Source organism: Agelaius phoeniceus, chromosome 2 (genome assembly GCF_051311805.1).
Source record: "Agelaius phoeniceus isolate bAgePho1 chromosome 2, bAgePho1.hap1, whole genome shotgun sequence".
Lineage (NCBI taxonomy): Eukaryota > Metazoa > Chordata > Aves > Passeriformes > Icteridae > Agelaius > Agelaius phoeniceus.
The window spans coordinates 88,890,534-88,911,027 of NC_135266.1; the positions used below are offsets into that span (position 1 = coordinate 88,890,534).

The 20,494-nt window shown below is 43.0% G+C and overlaps 1 protein-coding gene across 7 annotated transcripts in view; it reads left to right on the top strand.

Annotated features, from left to right (window-relative positions):
* Positions 1-10,119, top strand: part of TSPAN9 (tetraspanin 9) — a 167,100-nt gene extending 156,981 nt beyond the window's left edge. For all 7 annotated transcript variants that reach the window (XM_077174147.1, XM_054654555.2, XM_077174145.1 and 4 more), the window contains 6 exons: positions 2,177-2,368; positions 3,963-4,037; positions 5,541-5,642; positions 6,202-6,333; positions 6,447-6,530; positions 7,488-10,119. In XM_077174147.1, the coding sequence (XP_077030262.1) occupies positions 2,306-2,368; positions 3,963-4,037; positions 5,541-5,642; positions 6,202-6,333; positions 6,447-6,530; positions 7,488-7,559 (528 nt within the window). In that variant the 5' untranslated portion in view covers positions 2,177-2,305 and the 3' untranslated portion in view covers positions 7,560-10,119. The remainder of the gene's footprint in view (positions 1-2,176; positions 2,369-3,962; positions 4,038-5,540; positions 5,643-6,201; positions 6,334-6,446; positions 6,531-7,487) is intronic.
* The last annotated feature ends 10,375 nt before the right edge of the window (positions 10,120-20,494 follow it).

Sequence of the window (20,494 nt, forward strand, 5' to 3'; positions counted from 1 at the left end):
GGAGAGAAGAGATAGGAAATTTGTCTTAAACTTTTAGTGCTATTTGGTATGGGATGCCACCTTGTGGAAGTTGTTAGGTTGTCATGTCTTTTATCAAATTCTGACTTTTTACTCTTCAGGCACTAGAGAATCCCAGTTGCATAGATCAGCCTTTATAGCCCCTCCATCACCTGATATTTTATGTAATCTGAACTTCCAGTGTTACTCTGCCTTCCCTCATTTAAGCAATTAGGTGCTTCTGACTATTTATAAGTAAACATAAACATGAACCTTCTGGAGTAATCTCCTAGCCACCTTTCTCTTCTGGACCAAATCTCTTTCAAGGATTGTGCTGCAGGATTTTTTCAAATGGTTAAGAGACGCTGGCTAAGGCTTCTTTCTTCTATTTCTTTTGCTACGATCTCATAATTGGTGTTGGATTCTGAGGTGTCATTCTTTATGGGCTGAGCTTTGTATTAATTGTATGTACTCCTTTTTGTCCTCTACTTGTCCTTCCTCTGTAAGCTTTTTTCCCTGAGCTTGCTCTTACCACCGCCTTGTTTATCTGAAGTGATCTATTGCTTTTGGCCTAATGATTCCAGAATTCATTGCACTCTTTCAAAACACTTGAGCTAAGGCTGTGACTTCAGAACTTAATAGAGTATGAAAGTCCAAGGAACACATTTGTGAATGACCTTTGAAGTGTGAAATCAGGATCTTATGGAAAGTTACACTGAACAATTTTGGTCTTTGGTAGAAACTTCTTTGGAAACATTTACAGACTCATCTGTGGAGTGTCATGAAGTCATTGATTAAAGTGCCATCAGCTAATGGCAATGGCAGCCCTGGCAGCTTAGAAATGTCATTTAATACTTTAAATGAATGTTGTGTGGTAAGAGCTGTTCCTGACTTCCTGAACCATTAAGCTCTCAGCCCCTGCCTGCAGTTTTCATCTAATGGTAGAAACAGCTGAACCACAGGGTGGATTCCTGAGTGAGCTTGAGGCACCAAAACTGCAGCAATTCAAGGACAGAGTAGATGAAATTTAAAGCAGGAGCAGTAGGGTGGCTGATTCCATGAGCTGCAGACAGTTTGAACCTGTGGCCATGTCCACTGGGTCCTGCAGCAGAATATGATCAGGTGGCTTCTGTTTTGCATCCCCCCACAGCTTTTTACTACTCCAAGTTCACACTGACCTTGCAGACATCTCATGAAAGGCAATGAGAAATCAATTCAAGCTCATTTAGTGGAGAGGAGGAATTTGAAGGAAAAGATGAAAGTCCTACCACATGCATGTGTGTATGTTTTGTACCAGTATTTTCATAGGGATAGCTGGTGTTTGACTTTCTCCCACTACTCACATTCCTGTTGCAGCTGTGTCCAGCTCTATGATAGGACACAGATGTTGTAACATTTATCCATACCTGGTGATGCAAAGCTCCCCAGCCACTCTGTGGAGTTACTGTGTGTTGAGTTTTGGAAGAAGAGGTTCTTCTCAGTCTCCTTACAAGAATCCTGAATGTTTCCTCTGTGTTACTCAGTGCATTTGTCACTCTGCTTCCCTTGGGAATGCCTGTGAGCATCTTGCATAAGGCTTGAGCTTCCTGTACATAATGTATCTAGAAATCTGATTTTAATGACATTTTGAGATCACTGACCATCAACACTAATGCTATGAGAACTTGTACTAAAACTCAACCTGGATACTGTGACTGGGCATTTTATGACAAATATTTACTGAAATTATGCTTTTGATTGTAAATGTCTTCAGGTCTTCCTTGCCTCCCGTAGGATAAGGCAATACAGGGCTGAATACTCTGAGACATTGCAGATGACTGCACAAATAAGTGCAACAGAACATTCGTTCAAATAATATTTTTTATTTTCACAGAGAAAGATTGCACTGGGTTGCTGTTGGGACATCAGTGGGTAGCCTTGGTTTCATGTGCTAAGTCTCTCAGAAGAGAATTCTGCCATCTAGTGGCTTTTAAATAGAATTATGAGTACAGGTGACGTGACCAAGTCCAAGTACAAACATTTAATTTCACTTTGTTTCAACATCAAGACACTGAGAGCATTACTTCAGAACATTTACCTGAGAACTTGTTTGTGAAATTCTTTCTTTTCAGAGTTTTGAGGGAAGGAGACAATGACATTTCTGTTAATGGTGAAACCTTTCTTTTGTTTGTCTCTGCAGTTATGTGGCTGTGGTCTGCTGGGCGTAGGCATCTGGCTGTCAGTGTCACAAGGGAACTTCGCCACGTTTTCTCCCAGCTTCCCATCGCTTTCAGCTGCCAACCTAGTCATTGCCATTGGCACAGTGATCATGGTGACCGGCTTCTTGGGCTGCCTAGGTGCTATCAAGGAAAACAAGTGCCTGCTGTTGAGCGTAAGACATCGATATTCCTTTTCACTAAAAACAGTGGCTGTTGCCTTGTAATTATTTTATTTGAATGACCTGTGCAAAATAGTCTTGTGGCTCACTGTGACATTGTCCTTGGCTTTCAATCTTCTGTAGGCTTGCAGTACAACATCCCACAGCTTTGGTCACAGTGATATCAATGGTGTATTAGCAAATCTGTCCTTGTTACTACGTGCTCTAATGTATTAGGTAGCAAAGCAAATTGCTATCAGTCACTTCTGAATGGTTGAGCATGAACTGTAGGATCAACCTGGATACCCTTCTGGAAATGTCTGTTGGAAGGACTGACTGAAAAAATTTTTTGTTCAAAGCCTCTCATGGCTATTTTCTACATTGCTTTTATCTAAGGCCTTTGTCAGAGGATGGTGGAAACCATCTGAGCCAAAGTTAAGAAGTCAAGGTCTCTGCCAGGCCTTATCAGTAAAAAATAAATAGTCTGACCCTCGAAATTCTCTGACCAGCACTGAAGCACAGAGGTTGGGAACCTGTCTGAGAAAACACAGTGTGGATCTTCTCTCTTGCATAAACCCAGGAGGTTTCATCATTAGCTTCCCTGACTAATGATAGGAGGTTATATGGGGGAATATATAATACCCTCCCCCCCCCATATAAATATCCCTCTCCAAAAAAAAGGCTGGGGAGAGGAGAACCCCCCTGCAAGGAGAGGGGTATTGTGGCAGAAGGTGGGAGGAGGGCTTTCAAGGCCGACGGGTTCAAATTCAGTCACAGCTTACAAATCCAGATGCTGTGACACTAAGGAGCAGATTTTCCTTGTGCAAAACTTTCTTATATGGCATTGGGGAACAGCTGGGCAGAATTCCTTAAACCACCTCAGAGAATTAAACTGGAGGCAAAATGTGCACCTAGTTTTTTGCTATCTGATTGCTTGGTTTTGTGTGTTGTACAGTTAGGAAAGCAAACAGAGATTAGTATTGAAGTCCATGTGATTCACCCACACTAACTGCAACACCAGCTTCATTTTTAAAAAAGATTGTATATTCTTACAAGGTTCTGCAGAAGTAATTTTATACTACCATGACTGTCATGAGTTTCCAGTTGAAGAGCTAGCTGGGCTCCACACTGCTTCTTCCCCAGTGTCTGGGGGTCAAGTGCCATACCTGTCTGGAGTCCACCAGGGCATAAAGGCGTGAAAATAAATGCCTACTTGGCCTGAAAAGTAGTGAGGAACAACTAGAACTCACATTTGGGATGCCTCTGCAGAGAGAGAAATTTCAGATACAGAGCTGGGAATAGAAGTGCTGAGTAATATGATGACTATTCCAAAGTCACATGTGGTTCAAGCCCATCTGCTAGGGAATCATTTCTGAGGCACGTCACATTCATCTTTGCGCTAAGGGATTTAGCATCTGTCCTGTAGTCTCTATGAAGGAAAGAGACTCCCAGGACTGTGTGCTGTCACAGCAGTCAAAAGGAGCAGGACAAAAGCATGGCTGAAACCTGCAACCTGGTAGTAAGCCTGTCATCTTCATAGTTTGTAGCAGCTTCAGGTTTACTCTACTTGGCAAGTGTGTATACACTGTCTCTTTTTTCTTTGTTCTAGTTTTTCATCGTTTTGCTGATAATTCTCCTGGCTGAGCTGATATTAGTCATTTTATTCTTTGTTTATATGGACAAGGTAAGCAAATATGCCATATTGATTAAGTATCTTTACTAGCATGTAAACCAGGTTTAGTTTTTTGTTTGATGAAAGTATGTGAGTTCCTGGATCTTCACTTTGGTGAAGGTTTAACCTTGAGATTTTGGCTGTTTATTATAAGCTACTTCTGAAGGGGGAGGAGGAAGTGATGAGGAGAAAAAGCAGGAGACAAATCCCTGAAATAAAACCATGGTCCAGAGCCTCCCTTTTCATCTTGTCCTGAAATCTTAGATAGCCTTCAACATGTTTGATGTCTGCAAGCTGATCATCTTGTAGTCCTGGGTTGTGGAAGGTCCTGTTTAAAACCTTATAGCTTCTTAGGGCCAGCCCTTGGAACAGGACTGGAGGAGAGAGGCATGAGATATTCACAGGTTATTCCAAATGCCACCAGTTGTCTCACTTGACTGGGCAGTCCCAGAGAGTTTAGTGTGAGTGCAAAATGGATCAAGAGATAGTTTCTCATAAAGCCCATCTGTAGGAATCTGCTATCTTGGAGTGACTAAGTGACTTAAGCACAACTGGCTGGCCCATCAGATACATAACAGTGCAAAAGTGACTGGGGAACTGGAGACCTCTGCTAAACACAGGGCAGAACCTTACAGTATGAATATGTCCAGATTTATTCTAAAACAGCTCCTCCCAGACCTTTATCTCTTCTCAGGTTGTCATTATGATGCCTGCTACTTTCAGGGAGCTGAGGTGAACTGCTGATTTTGACTGGGCTGTAAAAGAGGGATGAAACAGATCTTATAAAATCATTGACCTTTATGCCAGGACCATAATCCTTTCTCTTCTACCAGTTCACTACAGAGCAAGGTACATTCCTACCTGCATCCAGGACTCTGGGCTCAGACTGAAATTAAAACAAGAAATGGCACATCTCAGATACCCTGTTAAGCATTTCAGCTTTGTCTTCTAAAGAAAGAAGAGCACATTTGAAAGTCATAAATCCTACAAGCTTGGCCCCACAAGGAGAAAAACAATAACGTCTTTTTTCAACTGATTTTGTACTGGCTATTGACTGTAGCCTGCCTGAACCCATGCAAAAATAACTCCACTAAGGTTGGGAAGCCGGGACTCTGGGTTTGTGGTATTAGCAAATTAAAACAGGCCACAGGTTAAGGCAGGAGAGGCTGCTGTGGTGTATTGCCAACAGCTGCCTCTGGCAAGGTTACAGCAAGCTCAGCAGAGATGCTGTTCATTTTCAGTTAGTTTTAATCAGATGATGACTGTATGATGGACTTCTGGCAGAGGTCTCCTATCTCAAGAGAATTAACCCACTGTTTTGCAATCTGAGGGAGAGACTAGGCCTTGACAGCTGCTTAAAGGTCCCAATGATTTATGAAGCTGAAGCTTTTTATCCATCTTAAGTTTGTGGTGAGAGAAGGTAAAAGATGGACATTTTCTATGTGTGTTTGTACCATTTAGTCCTTTCCTCTGAACAGCAGTGCATTGACTTTCTCTGTCTTCTACATGGTGCAGGTCAGTGAGAGTGCAAAGAAGGATTTGAAGGAAGGAATGAAGCTGTACAATTCAGAAAATAATATTGGACTGAAAAATGCATGGAATATCATTCAAGCAGAGGTAACAATAGTAAAAAAGTAACTATTTGGTCATCAAGGCTGCTGCAGTGGCATCCATACCTAGTCTAAAAGATGGCTAATGCAGGTTTTGATTTCTGATTTTGTTCTCTTGAACATGCAGGGAATACTGTGAAACCGAGGATCAAAGCGTACTCTGTAAGGTGAAAGATGCTCACCTGTCTGGGATTCTCTGTGGCTATTACAGGCATAGAGACGATCTGTAAGAGCAGAGAGGCAGCAAAACCTGCATGGGTGGCACTGCAGCTTTGGAAGGATTTTGCTTTTAGCAGTTGTGGGCTTATTACCTTGTTTTGGTGTTTGGGCTTGTGTCTCAAGAAGATTTGGGACTGGAGCCATTTATTTTCTTTGGTTTTGTTTTTTCTTTGTGTTTTTCAGTATTTCCTTTAGGTGATCAGCAACTACAGAATACCTTAAAACTACCAAAGTGTTGTGGTGGCCTTTTTGAAAATATAGAGTGGTTTAGTGGAAATAAAAGTTTGTGGTTGTGCGTGATTTACAAATTGTGCTAGTTAATTTATTAATCCTTGACTTCTGCACAGATGAAATGCTGTGGTGTAAATGACTATACGGATTGGTACCCAGTGCTGGGAGAAAACATTGTTCCAGACCGATGTTGTATGGAAAACTCCCAAGACTGTGGACGGAACTCTACTGAATCACTGTGGAAAACGGTAAGGCTCACTTTGCCCAGGTCAAGTCTTAGGTAGGGGTGGGAAGGAACAAAATAGAGGGAATGCACATGAAAGAAAATGTGACCTTGGGGTTTCAATTTTCATCTTTTCAGGGATGTTATGAGAAAGTCATGAGCTGGTTTGATGACAATAAGCATGTCCTCGGCTCGATTGGGATGTGTGTCCTCATAATGCAGGTAATACCGGTCTGATGTTTTTCAACATGGCTTTGATTTGCTGTCAGCATTCTTGGCTCTGCTGTGTGAAAAGTGATGCTCAACTGCTTTGAGTTAGAATCTTATTTCAAAAATGTCAGATTTGTTTTATGAGTTAATTTAAGGCCATGTGCTCAGAAGGAAGCAGGTCAGTAATCGGTCCTGCAAAGAAGACATGCTACACTGGGGTTTTGCTTGCCCGTGTTTTGACTTCAGGGTACCTCTTTGGAGTTCCCATATTAAGCCATCTGTTACACTGTCCTTTCAGGAACTGGTTGATTTTTCATTTTGAAAGCAAGTTCTAGAAATTACCAAAATTAGTCAAATCATGGCCACTGAACTAAGGAGGTTGATGTGTTAAAAAAAAAAAACAAGTGCAGAAGTATCATCATAATCTAAGGTTTTGGGGTTCTTGCTCTGGGGAAGTGGTCACGGCACCCAGCTTGCCAGAGTTCAAGCATTTGGACAATGCTCTCAGGCATATGTTGTGATTTTTGTTATCCTGTGCAGGGCCAGGAGTTGGACTCAATGATCCTAGTGGGTCCCTTCAGGATATTCTATGATTCTATCACTGCCATACTTTTGGGGGAGAATATCTGAATCTGATCTTTTCAGTCACAGTTCTCTGACTGTAAACAAGCAGAAATTGTTGGGTCAAAGGGAAGAATGACTTGTATGTACTGATTCCAAAAAATTGTTGCATGTACAACAACGAACCCCAAGAACTTTTTTGCCTCCATCTGTGCTCTGACAGATACAACCCTGGACATCACTATGTGCCTGAACAACATACAGTCAGATTTACTGCTCAGTGTTGAAGCTTGAGACATATGGCTAGTATAGAATGACTGTTCAAGCTACAGCTGGGCCACAAACACAGGTCAGCAGTGTAGTTTTGGCAACTTTCCTGTACTAAAGCCCTTATTTGTTTTCCTTCAGATTCTTGGCATGGCCTTCTCCATGACACTATTCCAGCAGATTCACAGGACTGGCAAAAAATATGATGCCTAAAGCCTCGGAAACATTATCACATCAAACCTTCTGTCTCATCATAAAATGAACACAAAGAATGACTGCAAGGAGCATCACGCCTAGCCCTGCTGAGGAAATCCGTCCCATTGACAGATCCACTTCGTTGTTACTTGTCCAGTTATTATCACAACTTATTTGACTCATTTTTTCTTCTGTTTCACATTTGCCATTTATTTGCCAAAGAGGGGGGAAACTCCCCAAACAAATGGATTTTCTACACGAAATCATAGATCTGCTCTAAGAATGTTTCTTAACTTAAGAAAATGTTTTGCTCTACTAATCCATGCTATATGTGCGAAAATTATGTGTGTTTGACATCAAGGAAGAATTCTTCAAAGTCTTCCATTAGGCTTTCAACCCTTATGTCTGATTTACTGGAAGATTTGGAAAAGCCACTCTAACTGAGAGTCCTAGGATTTGGAGCTGCTTTGCTTTGCAGCTTCTTGTACCTTACGGTGTATACTTTTTTATTATGATAATGATGATTATTATTATTATGATGGATATAGCTTAGAATTTAGTTGCCTGACTTATAACTTCTTACTGTTTTTGGTTTTACACATCTATTGTACATTAATTTGGGAACCGCTGTGCGATCTCCAGAGGACCTGTTTTGCAAAGTTGATAGTAGGTGCGGGCAAAGACATAACTTTTCTCAAGTCCATGGGGAGGCAGCACCTACCTTTATTAGGGCCTTGATGCCCTTACTGTAATAAAGGTATTTCCTTTAAAATCAGAGACTGTCCTCAGATGGAATGCAAAGCCTTCCCACTGGACCAGATGATGAGCTTCCTGCTTCTGCGAGGCAAAGTTCCAATGCCTTTACTCACCCAAAGCAGTGCCTGGCTGCTTTATGTCATGCTACTTTGAAAGCTAAAAGCACTGACTAAGCAAGTTACTGCCAGCACAAAGGAGAGAGATTGCAGTCTGACCTACTGGCAGCAGACTTCACTGACTGTGTTGTCTGCTTCAAAAAGTTTGCCCAAGGCATGGCAAGCTGCTGGATGTGAAGGAAGGGGATGGCAATTTGATGGCACCATTATCATGCCATGGCCTTTGTTATAGCAATATCCTCAGGCTAAAGACAGCTACCTCCCTTAGCTAGAAAGGACAGTTTTATTATGAGTGACCAGATGATGCAGGAAAGGGGCAATTTCCACAACAGCACTGGGAGATGATCTGTATTGGCACACCTTCAGTAGAGAATTGTTTTTTGCTGACAGATCACCAAGTTCATCCACTGGAGTAGTTTACTCAATGCATATTTTTACCAACATTCCTGTTAGAAAACTTGAACATGTATTTCTCCACTTTGAATGCTTCTTCATTGCAAGGGGCACCCACTTACCCGTTGTTACAGGTTTTTGCTGTTTTGTGAAGGAAGAAGGAAAAGCTCAGACAATGCAGGATGCTGTGATCAAACTTCAGTCAGGGCTTGACTCAGCCCTGAAAGAAACACTGCTTTTTGCATGGACAGCTGTCAGAAGTGACCTTCAAAGGTTACCTCATCCAGTGTCACGCCCAAAGAGGTATTGACACATAGGTGAGATGGGGTTCAGTATGACATTATTGGGCTGAGTTTCAGAAACTGTTGAGGATGAAGATTTTGTGCCTTTCAGAGCCACGCCATCTCAAACTACTCCTCTGGTAAACAAGATTCTATTAATGTCCAGTCTGAATATTCATACTTAAAGCTCCAAAAATATGTAATTTTCATTTTATCATTCAGCCTATCCTTTTCCTTGTGGGCTGAAATACCCACTTTATACCTGGGAGGTTTTAGTCACCTATTTATCTTCCTAATAATTCCTGCATGCATCTGTACATCTGGTAGCAATAGTGTTTTATGTGGCTTACATGCCACTTTTTTTAGTTCCTATGAAATCAGTGTGATAGGAAGGAGTGTGAATGTGTGGGAGATAGAGATGAATTTGGGGGTTGCAGTGAAGAAGAAGGTTACTATTCTTAAAGCACAGCCCTTGCCCATATGAGCACAATGCCCAAATTTCACAGGGCTCTGGTTTCCCACTGAAGCAGACAAGGCCATATGGGTTCAGATATTTCAGTTGGATTGCCCTTGAAGGAATCAGGGAAGAAGCAGAGGGAAAGCACAGAAACTGAATCCAGTTTTACTTCCATTTCTAACAAAAATTGGGACCAGGAGCATCTGAGCCTCACTGGAGATGGCTGTTCCACGTTGAAAAAGGGGCTCTGATGCCCAGTGTATCTGCTGCTACATGTAAGACTGTATCCAAAGTTGCTAAGATGTGTTCCCATTTTTGCAAGAAAAGACGGGATGGTTTTTGTCTGATGGCTCCACTGCATTCTCCCTTTGGGCAGAGGTGCTTAGCTTTCTCTAGATTTTCTGGTGCTCAAAAAGAGCCAGGTGCAGGGCTGAGTAGGAGCATCATCTCTGTCCTTTTGGGTCGCACAGTGGTATCTGCCGCATCTTACATTTTAATCTGCAGTCAGTTTTTGTACAAAAATGGCAAAATATATTAGTGAAAGTAATAAGGAAATAAAAGATGTTTATGAGTAACTCAGAGATGAAATGTGTAGTTGCAAACTCAGCTACTTTGCCTTCCATCCAAACTTATTTTTCTAGAATGCTTCATTCCATTTCACGATCTAGAAGCATAGATCCTGAAATCTTTTTTTAATGACTACTTTAGGCATTTTAAGCACAGTATTAAGTGAGATAGTTACATGAGCTTCATGTATTCATCTCTACGAAGCCACCTACAGGAGAGGAGTCAAAAGCAGGACTGATTTGTGTCTCTAGCTGACTCTCTGATGTGGGAGGTGATGACAGACATCCTCAAAGATGCAGAAAGGTAATACCACTTTCCAGGCAGCAAAAAACAGCTCTGGAAAGTGTGAGGTTGCAGCAGTCGGTTTGTCAGAGAAGGCACTAATTGTCCTGTAAACTGGTCAAAGGGAGCTTTGACTCATGTATGTATGCACTTTTTTTTGCTTATGCTGGTGGGTGGCTGCCTGTGTGTTTTCCCCAAATGTCACTCTGATTATTTAACTATAAGTTTTTAGCATGTTTTTAAATAAAAACTGATACTGAGTAAAAGTATCTTTAATATACACAAATATTGATTTGTAAAAATGCATACCTCCCTGTATCTCTAATTCATGAAAGCACAGTTCAAGTCTGTGAAAGTGCTGTTTCTCTGAGTGTTCCCTCAGACTGTAGCATACCTGCTGTCTTACTGTCCTTCATGCTTGGGAGCTGCCATAGAAATTACAAAGAGACAAAACAGGAGAACTGCCCGAAGAAGCTCTGTTTGAAAGCTGATGAAGTGTGAATCAGCAGTGAACTCTGCTCACTCCTGGTCAAAACCAAGGCTGTTTGTTACAGGAAACCCAGGTGGAAGTCACTCAAAAAAAGTGCCCATAGCTAAGTAGCATGTGAAATGCTGAAAGACAATGACATAAATGTCTCTGAGATGACAGAAGATGCCTTGGATTGGATATGTCATGCTTTGTGTTCCTGGACTATGGCTACGTTAGGCCAACTCTCCTATCCTGTGTCCACCCGCTCCATTTCTATGCATGAAATACAAATTCACACACAGGGAGGGTGCAAGCACAGAAGACAGCCAGACTGATCGTCATGGTCTTTCCTGGGTGACATATTGGTCAGGCATAGAAAAAGCAAGGAGGAAAAGGATGTTTTCCCAGCAGATGGTTCTTGGGAGCAGTATGGAATAGGCCACACATAATTCTGATGTAACTTCTTTCCGTAAGTTGAGCAGCTTCATCCTGTAGCTGGCAAGGGGAAACCTGGAGATGTTTGCCTCTGGGGTAGCCATCTGTTTTGCAGTGGAGAGTAGACACTAAGAAACAACATGCCATTCCCACCGGGTGATGTTTGCACCAGTGTTTCTTCTATGCAATACCTACTTTCGCCTTTATATAAAAGATTTTTATTAGGATGATATAAAAATAAAGGATTTTTTAAAAGGTGCTTCTTTCAGCTCATTTGTCTTCTAACTTCACCACCAAAACTGAAAAGGGGCAAAAAAAAAAAAAAAAGGTGACTCACAGAGATCTATTCCAGCCCCACTGCAGCTAAAATCCAGAGCTCCTGAAGCTGTTTCATTTGTGAAAAGATTCCTCTCCCTGCCTCCACCCCACCCTCCCCAGTCCTCTCTCATCCTTCAAAACAATATTAAAACAGAAAAAGTTGTGAAAAATCCCCAAATAATGGAAAAATGGTTTTGGGAGCCTGATACAGGAAAGAGATTGCAAGGGTCATAGAGAACACAGAATAGCTGAAATGAGGACAAAATAGTAGAGAGCTTGAAAGACATTCAGAGGACTCTGAGAAGTCTTGGACAAAATGATTAACTGAACACTGATTAACACTCAGATAGAGAATGATTACAGAATAGCCCTCCAAATGCCAGGAAAGTAGAAGACGGGCTGAAAGATCCCCAGATGAAACAGAAGCTAAGCAGAAGTGAACAAAACAACTGAGAGAGTCTGAAAGATTCCAAGTGTATACACTAGCCTCAGGGAAGGGAAGAAAGTCTGTAAGTGCTCAAGAAAACAAAATGCAGCAGTGTCAGAGGCCAAGAAAGAAAGAGATAAGGCAAAGAACCAGGTCAGAGAATACAGAAGAGGCTCAGTGATAACAAGTATCAGAGCTGTTAAAGGAGCTCCAGACTACTCACTGGTACCAAGGGTGGCCTCAAGAGAAGATTTAAAAAAAGGGGGGGAAGAAAGATTGATAGTGCCCCAAAGAGTAGCATCAAAGAAGGGAAAATCAGTCAAAAATCTGTAAAAGACTCAAGAGAACACAAAGTAGCCTCAAAGAAGTCAAGAAACTATAGAAAGCTTGAAAGAACCATGATGAACACACAAGAGACTTTAACAATAACAAGAAAGTATCAGAGATTCTGAAAGTGCTCTAGGAGTGTATGCCTGCAGCTGCTAGGAGAGGAGAGAGGCTAAAAGAGCAAAAGAAAATAGTCTTGGAGAAGAGAAGAAACAAGCATGAAGGCTGAAAAAGTCCCAGGAGAAAGAAGAGAAGCCACTGAGATGCCATGAACCTTGAAGGAAAACTAAAACAGCCCCAGAAAATCCAGTCAAACTTCAGAAAGTGGGACTGAAGGGTGAGTGGGAAATGAAACAAGCGTAAAGACTGAAAGTGCTCCAAAATCCCCTTAGTGAGAGGAAAGAAGAAACTGAGAGACAGCCAAAGCAGCTTTGGAGAGGCTAGGGAAGAAGTGGAGAGGTTGGGAGAGTACCAAAGAACAAAGTAGCATCGCAGATACAGAGAGATTAGAAGAAAGCGTGAAAGAACCTCAGAGAAGAAAGTAGCATAAAGTCTGCAAATGTGAAGGGTAACAAAGATTAGCCTCAGAAAGGTGGAAAAAGGTAGGCAAGAAAGAGTCCCAGAGATCATACAGTAGCCTTGGAGAGGTGAGAAAATACAGTATTTTCTGGGATCCCCCGTTGCGGGGAGGAAAGATGAATCTGACTCCATGTTCTTAATGGCTAATTTATTATTTTATTATATTATAATAAAGAATACTATACTAAAACTATACTAAAGAATAGAGAAAGGATACAGAGGGCTAAAAAGAATGATAATGAAAACTCGTGACCCTCTCCTCAGAGCCTGACCATGATTGGTCATTAAGTCAAAACAATTCACATGAAACTAATCAAACAATGACCTGTTGGAAAAACAATCTTCAACCACATTCCAAAGCAGCAAAACACAGGAGAAGCAAATGAGATAATATTGTTTTCTTTTTTCTCTGAGGCTTCTCAGCTTCCCAGGAGGAGCAATCCTGGCGAAGGGATTTTTCAGAAAATATGACAGTGACAAGAAAATACTGCAGAAAGACTGAAAGAACCTTGAGAGAGCAGAGAGTAGCTTCACGGAGACAAGAAAGAAGCAGATGTTGAAAGAGTCCAAGGAGGGCCCACACTACCACTGGAAGGCCACAAAAGCAGGAGAGACACTAGAAGAATCCCACTGCATGCAGAGTATCCTTAGGGCAAGCTTTCCCAGTTAGGCTGGAAAGCCCATTGGAAAACATGCTCTTGTCATTGTTCCTCAAAGCAGGGGTCCATTGCCATAAAAGCCAAAGCTCTGTCTGCAACACTGGCTGTGCAGTCAGGTCTTAACCCAGGGGCTGGGGGCTCTCCTGCCTGAGCTTTGCCTCTCCTCTGGCAGGACCAAGGAGAATAGCTCCTGGGCTCTGGTGCCCTGTAGCCTCTCTTGGTGTGCCTAAGGTCTCCCTTGACAGTAATACTGATGCACACATGGTCAGAGGAGCAGGCCAGAGGAGCAGGCCAAAGTCCACACATGCCTTGGTGCTCTCTGCAACAGCCCCAAGTCTGCCCTCCCTGCAATCAGGATGTCATGTGAGGTCTAAACAACGTCAGTAGATGGGTGCCTCCCCACCCTGCAGAAGGCAGCTCCAAGCAGTGTCCCAGTGCTGGCTAGGGCGGGGTGCAGATGCAGCTGGTTGTGGTGCATCCCTTGGCAGTTCACAGCATCTGAGGAGTGGCATGGTGAGTACATGAATTACAGCTTGGATGTGTGTATGTGTGCACACTTGAGTATGGGAATGTGCTGTAGCTGTGTGGAAGCCTGACTGTGTGTACACCAGAGAGATTCTGGAGATTATATTTTCTCAGTTTATGGGAGGTTGACTTTCACCCACAGCTAATCACCACATGGTATCTCACTCACCCCCCCCCCCCAAAAACCACAGCAGCATGGGGAGAGCAAAAGTGAGAAAACTCACAGGCTGAGATAAATATAGTTTATTAACTGAAGGAAAGAGGAAGAGAAAAAAAAACCAGTGATGCAAAAGCAGACTGATGTCCAGTCAGTCTCTGGGCAACAGCTGCCTTCCCAAAATCTCTCTCTCCTCAATTTCTGTTACTGTGTATGATATTGTAGGGCATACAGTATCATATGGGTCAGTTTAGGTCAGCTGTCCTGATGGTGTCCCCTCCAAATTCTCAAATACCCCTGAGGGAGGGTGAGTGGGAGCAAGAGAAAGTTTTGATGCTGTGCAAGCAGTTCTCAGCAATAGCCAGAACACAGGTATGTTACCAGGGCTTGCTTTAGTCACAAATCCCAAATGCAGCACCATACAGTCTGCTACAAAGAAAATTAACTCTATCCCAGCCAGACCGCAGTAGACTCTTAAACATCACTTGAGTGCTGCAGGTGGATGGAGACATCATGAGGATCCAGAGAGATGTGGAATGCAATTTTGCCTCTTATGAATACCTATCCTCCCCAGACTTCCCAGACACACACAGTCTCTCAACCCCACAGTTTGCATTGTGCCATTGTGGCTGATCATCCCAGTCTTGCTCACCACATTCCCCAGGCACAGAAGAAACTGTGGGTACTTGCTTGTGCTGCCTACTTTTTAACTGGGCTAAAAAGTACTCAGCAAAGTACTCTACAGACATAGTCCAGCCCAGCATAGGCAGCAAAGATGGACAGATTGCTCCCTACATAAGTGTTATTCACTATGAGGGGAGGTGGACTGAGATGCCATATCCAGACATTGAACAAGTTTGCAAGTAATCCTTTCCTAGGTTGCAATGGATGGTGGGAGAGGAATGCATCAGGCTGTGGATAAGTCTTTGTTCTCTATATAGAATTTGAATATGTGTATATTCAAATCTCAGGCTGATGGAGTCCATTGCAGGCATGTACAAAGAAACAAACACTATGCATACTCCACAAAGGAAGATGTTAGGCATTAGGCCTTTTCTTTAGTATCTTCTTTCTTTTTCTTTCCCTCTCTCCCTCTCTCCCTCTCTCCCTCTCTCCCTCTCTCCCTCTCTCCCTCTCTCCCTCTCTCCCTCCCTCCCTCCCTCCCTCCCTCCCTCCCTCCCTCCCTCCCTCCCTCCCTCCCTCCCCTCCTTCCTTCCTTCCTTCCTTCCTTCCTTCCTTCCTTCCTTCCTTCCTTCCTTCCTTCCTTCCTTCCTTCCTTCCTTCCTTCCTTCCTTCCTTCCTTCCTTCCTTCCTTCCTTCCTTCCTTCCTTCCTTCCTTCCTTCCTTCCTTCCTTCCTTCCTTCCTTCCTTCCTTCCTTCCTTCCTTCCTTCCTTCCTTCCTTCCTTCCTTCCTTCCTTCCTTCCTTCCTTCCTTCCTTCCTTCCTCTCTCCCTTCCTCTCTCCCTTCCTCTCCCTTGTTTTCTCCCTTTCTTTCTCCCTTTCTTTCTTCCTTCCTTTCTTTCTCTCAGGTAATTTTCTCCCCATTTGTTGCTCTGGAGAGGATGAATGGCCAACACTTATGAGACAAAAGACCTAGCTGGATGTCTTTGAATTCCATTGCAATGGTCCTGGGGGAGGAGGGGAGAAGGGGTGCAGTTGCAGAAGAAGGGGGGCTAGAAGATGGGGAGTGAGCTCTCTGCCTGGGGGGTTTCTCTTGGGAAATGCAGAGATACCGTGAGAGGTCAGAGGGCTTACTGAGACTTGGCTGGGGGTCAGGGGCTGCACTCAGCCCCTTCTGCTCTCAGCGACTGGAGGGGAGAGCAGTCGTGTGTGGTGTAGAGAGTGGACACATGTGTTTCCCTAGACGGGGCTGCACTGTGCAGCACCCAGCAAACACGGTTTGCTACAGACGAGCTTGCCACCTGGAGCGGCACTGAGACTGGCTGCTCCCTGTAAGTTTTGCAAGGGGAAAGAAAGTTTTGCATCTCCCCTCTTGCCCCTCGCTTGAGCCGCCATTGCCCGAGGAGGGGTGGCTGAGCTGGCCCACAGCGCCCCCTGCAGGCGCAGGGCAATCACCGCACCCCCTGCCCGGCCGGGAGCCAGCAGCGCCCCTGCCGCAAGTGACCGGAACTGCACCGAAGGGGAGCGTGCCCGACAGACGAGAGAAAGCTGTCACTGGGTTTGGGGTTTGTTTGCTGTTGCTGCTGTTGTGGTTGTCTGTTTGCCTTGTTATATATATAGTCTAGTAAAGAACTGTTATTCCTTTTCCTTTATCTCTGCCTGAAAGCCCTGTTATTTCAATGTTTTAATAATTTGGAGAGAAGGGTGTCATATTTTCCATTCCAGGAAGCTTCCCGCCTTCCTGGGCAGACACCTCTCTCTTAAACCAGGACATACAGGAAGTAGGGTGATGAGTGAAGTTCAGTCATTAGAACAACACAGAGGGAGCAGCACTGCAGGGTCAGTGAGAACCAGCCCCATGCAGCTGTTCATGTGTTATACCTGAGAAATCATGCTGGTGCTGGCAGAGTCACTGGTTTTGAGGTTATCTCATTCTCTGACTGTTTGACTCAGGTAAATAGTCATTATGTAGTACTGCAGTTAGCAATGCTGTGCCAGCCTAGAAAAGGTAGGAGTCAAAAATGAGTGCAGGTATTATAGTGTTCGTTGTGGGTCTTCTGTGTACATCTCCAGAGAGAAACAAAGAAACTAAAAGGTCTCTGCTTTCTGCAGCTGCTACAAGTGCATCTATTTGTATTTAAATTCTCTCAATGTCAGCTGAAGATCTGGAAACTTCCCAGACTCCTCCTTCCTGCAGAAAAAAACCTACAAAATACCACTACCAAAAAAAATTCCCCAAACCCCAAACAAATAATCCAGAGATGATGGAGTTCAGTCTACCCATAAAAGGAGACAGGCAACTGGCAATTTTAAGCAGCCAAGTAATGGTGAAGTATTGGATATAAGAGTGAGACAATCAGGGGAAAAAAGAATATCAAGGAATGTGCGAGAAAAGTGAAAGGAGACAAGGAAGTCCCTAGGGTGTGGGTTTTATTATCCATTAATAAGAGGTAGAACATGTACTGCTAGAAAAGGATCTTCTAGAAAACAAGGATGCAGGAGATTCAGGTTAAGAAAAATTACCTGACACATTTAACAGCTCCTTGAACAACAAATCAAGAGGATGTAGATTTTCAAAGAAAGAATGTAAAATAATATTCTTCTACAGTTTCTTCCACATTTCAAGACCAATGCCATATTTGAGGTGGACAGCCATGGCCTCCAGGTGTGATGGTCTGTAATAAGCAGACTATTTCCTCAATCCCTTCTCTTGCCTCTGGGCAACTGCATTTGTGAGTGTACAAGTTTGTGGATACCACAGGTGTCCCATGCATCCTACAATTTCCTTTATGCTGCAATACATATGCCCATCATAAAATCTTGAAGAGTTCTGAAAAGTTGCAAAACATTGTCAGTATTTTCTTTTCATGACACAGTCATTGTACTGTTATGGGGGGTCTTGGGGGCATGGCATGTTTATATTTTATTCCTTCTTTGGTTGTTCTGTTTGGTTTCTGCTTACTTTCAGTTAATGCAGGCAGAATTATATGTCATTATCATTTACATTATCATTCAGTTGCATAAATATAACATTACACTGATTATTAAAAATTAATCTACTATGAAATGGCAAATACCAAAGAAGCACCCAGTTTCCCCTCTTGGAGAGTCTATAAAGGTGGTTTATGTTCCTTGTCTTTTCTTAGTTGGTACACTCAAAGGCAGTGAAGTACACAACCTAACAAAGGGACACAGACAAACTGGAGGACTGGGCTCAGAGGCACCAAATGAAACTGAAAATGGACAAAGGCAAAATTCTGCACCTGGGAAGAGATAACCGCCGGCAACAATATGTGTTAGGAAATGGTGAGCAGCTATTCTGAAAAGCAATGTGGTCCTGGTAGATGGAAAGCTGGATGTGATCCCACAGTGTGCCCTGGAGGCAGTGGGGGACTACTGCACCCTTGGCTATAAAATAGCAGGACCATATTCAGGATCTCAGAAGAAAGGAATACTAGGATTTTTTAACCCCATTTAAAATACTGCATCCAGTTTGAAGTTCATCAATACACAAAAGGCTGATAAAATTGATCAACTGAGGATCACCAAGGAGCACCAAGACAATCAGAAGGCCGGAAGACTTGTCCTGTGAGGAGAAAATGATGGACCTGGACTTGGTTAGCCTGGAGAAGGCTTGGGTGAGAGCAACTGCAATATTCCAACAAAAGATTCCTTCTGCAGAAATTAAGACCAGGCCAGGGTCCTCACAGTAGCGCATGGTGGTAGGAGAAGAGGCAGAAGGCTTAATCTATAATGAGAGGATTTAGGGAAATTTTTTTCCTGCTGATGAGAGTCAAGTATCGAGCACTAGAAGAGGTTGGCTAGAGAGGTTGTGCAGTCTATATCCTTGTAGGTTTCAAGACTTGACTAGATACAGTCCTGAACAAAATGACCTGATCTCATAGTTGACCCTGATTTAAGCAAGAGGTTGTGCTAGATCATATAATTGTAGAATGGTTTGGGTTGGAAGAGACCCTAAAGATCATCTAGTTCCAACGCCCTGCCATGGGCAGGGACACATTCCACTGGACCAGGTTGCTCAGAGCCCTACAAGTCGCAACACAAGAAATTCTGGAATGGACAGAAAGACAAAAGCTTCTTGCCCTTGAAAACTGTCCCGCAGACATGCCTGGAGAGGAAAAAAAAAGTTTGAACGAGGAATTGAGCAACCTAATCTAGATTTTAAGTAAGGCCTGCTTTGGTAAAGAGACTGGATTAAAGAACTTCATCAGTCCTTTCGAACCTAAATTCTTCCATGATCCTACAATTTATGTACCAGGCAGTACCAGGGAGTTCTCTCTTTCACTTCCATTTGACCATTCCTTGCGAGAATGGGTTTGTAATTCAAGTCATGTGGCCAAACCTCTCCACTTTCTGCCTTTTTGCTGCTTGAAGTAGAGCTGATGAAAATCAATTAATGCAATTATGTCTTCTTTAGATAGGCTGTTAGTCTGCACACAGTACATCACATATCCACAGAAATCTTTAGATTTGAAAGGTTTTTATGTTCTTGTTGCCATAAGGAGTCTGGCATTAGCATGCAGCTTGCTAAGAATACAGTCTCATAACAGGCTATTTTTTCAATGCAATGAAGATATTCTTATCTCAAGAGATGTTCACGCTCCATTATTATTTATCAGTCTAAACATACAAAGAAAGGGAAGAAACACACAACAAAAATCTCAACTCTATCCCACACTTCAAGGCACAGCAGCAGAAACCTATTTAAAACTTTTGGCTGCTAGAAAGCTGTGCATTCTGCTACTGTAACTTCAAATACAGAAATTCTGCAAAAAGCGTGACCCTTATTTTAAAAATGCACAACAGACAGTAATAGCAATAAATATAAATTACTCAAAGAGGCCCACATTAGACTTAGAGCAGTATCAGCATCTTTTCATTAAAAAAAAAAAAGAAGTTCAACAGATATCCAGCAGCTAAGGTGGTAACAGAATCCTTCTTTGCTTCTAGCCTCTGTATAGATCCATCAAGCAAGGCAGGATATGTCCAAACAAACTTCATGTGCTTTCCAACAGTGTCAATACAAATAACATACTTGAAAATGATGGCTCAACCTCCAGAAAACTCCTTTATTCCAGAAGCATTATATTCATGCCAGTGAAATACCTCCAGAGATTCACCAAGGGCTGCTTTTTAACTCAAACAGATAACCTTTTCTAACTCTGTATTCAGAGGCAAGGTCAGCACAGCCAGAATCTGGATAAACATCCTGTTTTACACTCCCTCAGAACTGGAGAAATTAATCATTCTCACTCCACCTGTGTTGTTCTTGGCATGCTGCTCAATGAAAACCCTTCACTGCAGGATGTGCTGCAATGACTGCACACATGTATGAGGACTGCCTGTGTTTTGGAAGTTACCAGGCCACTGGCTGACAGCAGAATGCTGTAGCTGGTGTCACTGCCAGCTTCTCCACTCAGCAGGTCCCCTCTTAGAATGTCCGCACCAAAGGGTGATCTACGCTCAGCACTGTGGCTTCTCTTACTGACTGGTCCTGGAGCTGCTGCTTCTGCTTCCAGACCTCATTGTACCATAAAGCTGCTCATGGGCCCCAAGCGCCTGC